Below are 5305 nucleotides of genomic sequence, written 5' to 3'. Positions count from 1 at the left end.
TGTAGGGTCTATCTTCCAATATAAAGCACTTTGAGGTGACTGTTGTAATTTGGCGCCGTGTAAATAAAACTAAATTGAATTACCAGGACAAACAGAGGGAACGACTCTGGGCTAAAAGGCACTCAGTAAGAAGAGTCTGATGAGGCCGAGCACACAGTAGGGAGCCTTCCTCTCAGGCCGCCGTGCCGAGTCCTGCAGCCGGCTCGGCTGACCTGCTTCCATCACTCATGGGATCTCATGGCAGAGGGATCTGTACTTCTACTTAATTACAGATACTTGTGTTAAAAATACTCCAGTATAAGCTGAAGTACTCATTCAACTTCTTTACTCAAGTAGAGGTGAAAAAGTACCGAGTGTGAAATGTACTCAGAGTAAGGAAGTAAGAAGCAGCACCACGTTGCTAGCACCTATTTTAATGCACAGCTAAATATAATATGAGTGCATGAGAATATAAATGATCCTTAATCTAAATTCTGATTGTCATGAATGTACTCGAGTACATTAGAAGAGAATAGAAACATCTGTGTTGCATGATGGAGGGTGACCTGGCCTCCACAGCTAAACAGAAACATGAGGCGAGTCGAGGGTTACAGTGAGAGGCAGCAGGAACATGAAGACCTGCTGAGTGAAAGCAGAAGTCCTCGGAGGCTGTACAGCCACCCAGGGTTTAAACTGCTCCACCTCTGTCAGGTGGAGGGAAGTGAAGCACAGCCCGTGCTTCCCCTGAGCACTCAGAGCTTGTTTAAACTCAGAAACACTGAGCCGAGTTTCACTTCTTGCTTTTTGAGAAATATCTGAGTGAAACTGTCAGAGCTGCTCAGTGCAGCAGCTGCAGCCGCCCAGCTCCACCTCAGAGCCTCCATCACCACACACAGGTAAGGAGACAGCGCTGTGATGTTTGGTAAAGTGCTGCAGGAGGGAGAGCGATCGCCTCCGGTCTGGTCTGATCCTGAAGTCTTGTGTTTTGTTCAGCAGCTTTGCAAACTTAAGCCGTGCTGCAAACCTCCCAAACAGCCTCACTAATCACACTGCTGTGAACTTTAACCTTTCACCTGCTAACTCACAGTCTGAGAAGGAGCTTGTGGTTTTGATGCTTTGACTTCGAGGTGAGTTTCCTGCTTGTGAATAATCTCTCGCTGCAGAAACGGTCCCCAGACTGATGGAGCAACAGTCTCGCCTCCTTAAGCTGCCAAATCCTCTGCTTTTGCCGCTCACACGGATGATGATCAGCACCACCTGATTCCAGTGGAAGCAGCGGTGTAGGGCGTAGTTGGTCTCAGGAGAGTAATTGGAAAATACATTTCTACTTCAGCTCTGTTTTGTGTTGCAGTCTGGAGGAGATGCACCGCTCATTGCTGCCCCCGCTGGTCAGCCTGAGTCCTGCTATTCTGTTCCTGTTGCCTGGCATCATTGTGACACAGGAAGGACTCTGGGAGGACTACAAATATGGCCACGGTGACCTGGACAACCACAATTTCTGCACCTGGAAGTGCCTCCTGTTCACGCTGCAATGGCCGGGCGCATTTTGTCAGGTGAGCATTGGGCTGTGCATCAGGAAATGGTGGTGTTCCCCTTCACAGTAAAAGCGGCGACTTCTGAAAAATCTGCGGCGGTCAAATTTAAGAAGAGCTAAAGACATAAATACACTCACTGAAAATATCCTTTAAACAATGACGTGTTTGTGTCCTTTAAGAAGGGAAACCAGGAAGAGGCAAAGTAAAAGAAATGAGGCTGAAAAGGAAACGAGCCATAAGAGAGTAGGAATGGAGAGGGTAGGGAAAAAGAAGGCAGGAAGGTGGCGAGTTCTTCTTCTGTGGTGTCTAACATGCTGTCTGTCCCTCAGTCTCTGAACAACGTGAGTCTCTGCAGGATTCCTCCAACCGTCAACAACTGGACCATCCACGGCCTTTGGTAACCCCACCCTGCTGCAGCAGCTGAGATTACTCCCAGTGTTCAGACTGATCAGTGTTATTGATCCTGGGTTGTCCTGTTGATTTCATTGGCTGTTTGCGTTTGTGCCTGCAGGCCCCTCCACGCTAAGAACCGCTGCGACTGCTGGCCGATGTTCCCCTCTGACGTCCAGGTGAGTCCTGGTTATGCAGCACTGTGCAAAGGTCTTCAGGAAGCCCTCATTTCTTTCCAAACAAACGTGGAAATAACTTAAATGGGAAAACCTGCACAGAGGCCGACAGTGATCACTGACTGTTTTTAGGGCCTGGTTCAGATTAAACAGAATGAGATACAAAGCATTAAAACATGTGAAAAACACATCAGCCCTAATAAACCCAGAGGCAGGATTCATCACGTCATCACTTAGAGACCGGATAGACTCTGCCTCTATAAATGCAAATGCATCAGGAGGCTCCTGTTGCAGTGATCATCAAACACTGACGTTCTTGTTTTTCAGGAGCTGAAGGCGGAGCTGACTGAACTCTGGCCGTCATTTGTGAGATTCAAGTCCAACTTCCACTTCTGGTACTCACCTTCATCGACACACAATGTCCAGCAGGGGGCGACGCCTCTAACATCTCATTATATGACAGTCTATCAGAAATACGAGCCTACTTTTAACTCAATCTATGACCTCTGCAAACACATCCATTGTCAGTTTGAGCTTTTAGTTGTTAGTCTCAAGACTTCAGGAAGGAAAGGAAACAATCATTCATGTGAGGAAATAAGATGAGAAATGAAAGCAGGCAGTTCAAGGAAAAGAGGAGGTCACAAACAAAAAGACCTGAACTCTTTCATGGCATGCATTTTTAATTTCTCTTTGTGAAATGTTTTCAACATTGTGATCGATGCAATCATGGGCAGGACCTGCAACGGCCGCCGTGGAGTCCAGTATGCTGATGACCAATCTGCAACCGACTTGCTGTTAGCAGATGACAGCGCCATCTTTGCGGAAAATGATGCAGAGGCTACACATATTCTACACGACATCACCCAATTTGCTCAACCACATGGTCTCAACACCAAAGTCCTTACTACTGCCGGGTCGCCAGCCACCGTGCATCTCAAAGGTGTGCAAATCGAACAAGTGCGGGAATTCAAATACCTCGGCTCTCTGGTCCAAGAAAGTGGCATCAAGAGCGGAAATAGATTCAAGAATTGGTCAAACGGCGGCGGCTTTCGCCTCCCTCCGATGGTGCGTCTGGAAGAAGACAAACGTCACCTTCACCACCAAAACCCGCCTGTACCGTACACTGGTGTTGCCCATTCTTCTCTATGGGTCAGAGACCTGGGTCATCCTCAAACACGACCTCTTCCAGATGCGCTGTTTGAGTCAGATTCTCCGAGCGTCCGTGATCGTCTCAGCAACAGCGTGATACGTAGTCAACGTCACCAGCAGCCGTCAGTGGAAGAGCTGATTAGGAAGCGACGTCTGCAATGGTTTGGCCACATGTGCCGCATGAGCAACCATCGCCTGTCATATCGCCTTTTGATGCAGCAGACCCCGCCCTCTGGAGAGTCAAGCGTGATGCGCCCAAGAAGACGTCATCAAGCAAATTGAAGATGACCTTAAACAACGACGTCTAATCCTCGAGCAAGCAAAGGTGAAAGCACCACAAGGCCTGGAAGACAACCTCTCCGCCGAGCGCCAGCGAGGGACAAAAGAAGAAGAAAGAATGTAAAAACAAACGTGACTTTGTTTCTGGGAAAATGAGATCCACTTCGCTTTAAATTTCGATAGAACAGCAGCAGTATAACGTCCCCGTAAGCGGACATCAGGCCCATGTAGAGCAAAATTTAGTATTTTGGTCTAGACAACCCAAAATGTGATGTCCACATATGTGGACGCCAGGTCCTAGGAGGTTAAGGAAGGAAACAAGGGGGGTGGCAAGGAAAGGTTTGTTAAAGGCAGGAAAAATGTTCCTAGAGAGAGAGTGAGAGTGAAGGAAGTAAAGAGTAAGTGTGAGGAAGGAAATTAGGGGAGAACCAAAGAAACAAAGGAAGGAATTAGGGTTATAGAAAAGGAAGAAAAATTATGGTGTACAAAGGTTAGAGGAGGAAATGAGGAAATAAGGGGACAAGAGAGAGGAAAAGAAAGGAAGGATAAAGAAGGAAAGGAAGCAAATGACATCTTGAGGAAATGAAGGTACAGGAAGGTGAGTAAAAGGGTTTAGTAGGAAATGAGGGGAAGCAGAACGTGACCCTGTAAACTCACTCGGGTTGTGATTCTCTTCCTAAAGCGTGTTTCTGTGCGTCAGGAGGGACGAGTGGAGGAAACACGGAGCGAGCGCGGCGTGCGTGGAAGGAATGAACTCTCCGCTCAGATACTTCCAGGTCTGCGTCAAACTGCGAGCACAGTTCGACATCCACAGGTGAGTTCAGCTCTTCTTCAAACTGAGACCCCGAGGTCGATCCTCACGTTCCCATCTGTGCGCCGTGGAAACGCCAGTTAAGCCGCACAGCTGCTCAGGTGAGCTCTGAAACGAACAGTGATGTTTTATTTGTGTCTGCAGCCTGCTGGAGGACGCCGGCATCACTCCGTCCTGTGAGCGACCCTACAAGGTAACAGTCGACAAATCCAACTCTGACCTGGGGAAGGGTTTTTCAAGCCTCTCATGAGCCAAACTCAACTTCCGATTTTTTCTAAAAGGTTAAAAAACCGGAACCTTTTATTAACTCTGCTGATCATTTGTCAGAAACACCTTAAAGCTGTTCTCGGGTCTTACAGCTCCTGTTCCACGGTTAGAGGTTCAGATTAAACCAAAGTTTCTGATAATGAGCTCAGGCTGCAGACTGTGTCACCGACCTGCTGTCCAAATATGCTGCTTACGAGGAGCAGCCAATCAGAATAACAGCTGACTCTAAGGGGGAGGAGCTGACATATCTCGTTTCATATGAAGTGAAGCCCAGTATGAGCTAAAGTAGGATTATTCTGAACACAGAATCATGCAAAGCCATCAATAAAACCACAGAACTGGAAATTAGCAGGTCGGCTTTGAAATATTATCCATGTGTTATTTAAACTAGAAGTCTAAAATTATCACGTGGAGGCTCATCATGATGATCGTTTGAAGCCAGCTCACCTCCTGCAACCACTTTTCCGAGAACACGCGCTTCTTTTGCAGTTCGCGCTCCTCCTGACATTTCTTTGGAGGTGGAGGAACACCAGAGTAATTGCTAAAAGGAGCTTCTTCACCATTTGTTCTAAACAAATGTCTGTCCTCCTGCAGAAAATCTTATGTACGCAAACGCACATTGCAACTTCATCGTGTTGGGTCTTTTATTTTGACAGAGAATGCGCACCTGCGAACCACTTATGTGCACCCCTGATTATATCAATGAGATGTCCCCACAA

The 5305-nt window shown here is 47.4% G+C and overlaps 1 protein-coding gene across 1 annotated transcript; it reads left to right on the top strand.

Moving 5' to 3' along the window:
• Window positions 1–747: 747 nt before the first annotated feature.
• Window positions 748–4584, top strand: rnaset2l (ribonuclease T2, like). Its single transcript, XM_013911952.1, has 7 exons — window positions 748–875; window positions 1331–1532; window positions 1844–1911; window positions 2026–2083; window positions 2408–2475; window positions 4209–4322; window positions 4464–4584. Exons 2-7 carry the CDS (start codon window positions 1341–1343, stop codon window positions 4567–4569), a joined length of 606 nt encoding a protein of 201 aa, XP_013767406.1. The 5' UTR covers window positions 748–875; window positions 1331–1340; the 3' UTR covers window positions 4570–4584.
• Window positions 4585–5305: the final 721 nt, after the last annotated feature.

The sequence above is a fragment of the Pundamilia nyererei genome, unplaced genomic scaffold, assembly GCF_000239375.1.
Source record: "Pundamilia nyererei isolate P.nyererei 1_Seehausen unplaced genomic scaffold, PunNye1.0 scaffold00076, whole genome shotgun sequence".
Lineage (NCBI taxonomy): Eukaryota > Metazoa > Chordata > Actinopteri > Cichliformes > Cichlidae > Pundamilia > Pundamilia nyererei.
Note: the sequence above shows the minus strand (reverse complement) of the source record. Positions and strands in the feature narration are given on the sequence as shown.

What these genes read in the sequence shown, in the direction of transcription:
- rnaset2l (XM_013911952.1), top strand. Translation starts at nt 1,341, where the DNA reads ATGCACCGCTCATTGCTGCCCCCGCTGGTCAGCCTGAGTCCTGCTATT. An exon ending in GGCCGGGCGCATTTTGTCAG is followed by an intron (nt 1,533 to 1,843) that starts GTGAGCATTGGG and finishes TCTGTCCCTCAG; the next exon opens with TCTCTGAACAACGTGAGTCT. An exon ending in AAGTCCAACTTCCACTTCTG is followed by an intron (nt 2,476 to 4,208) that starts GTACTCACCTTC and finishes TCTGTGCGTCAG; the next exon opens with GAGGGACGAGTGGAGGAAAC.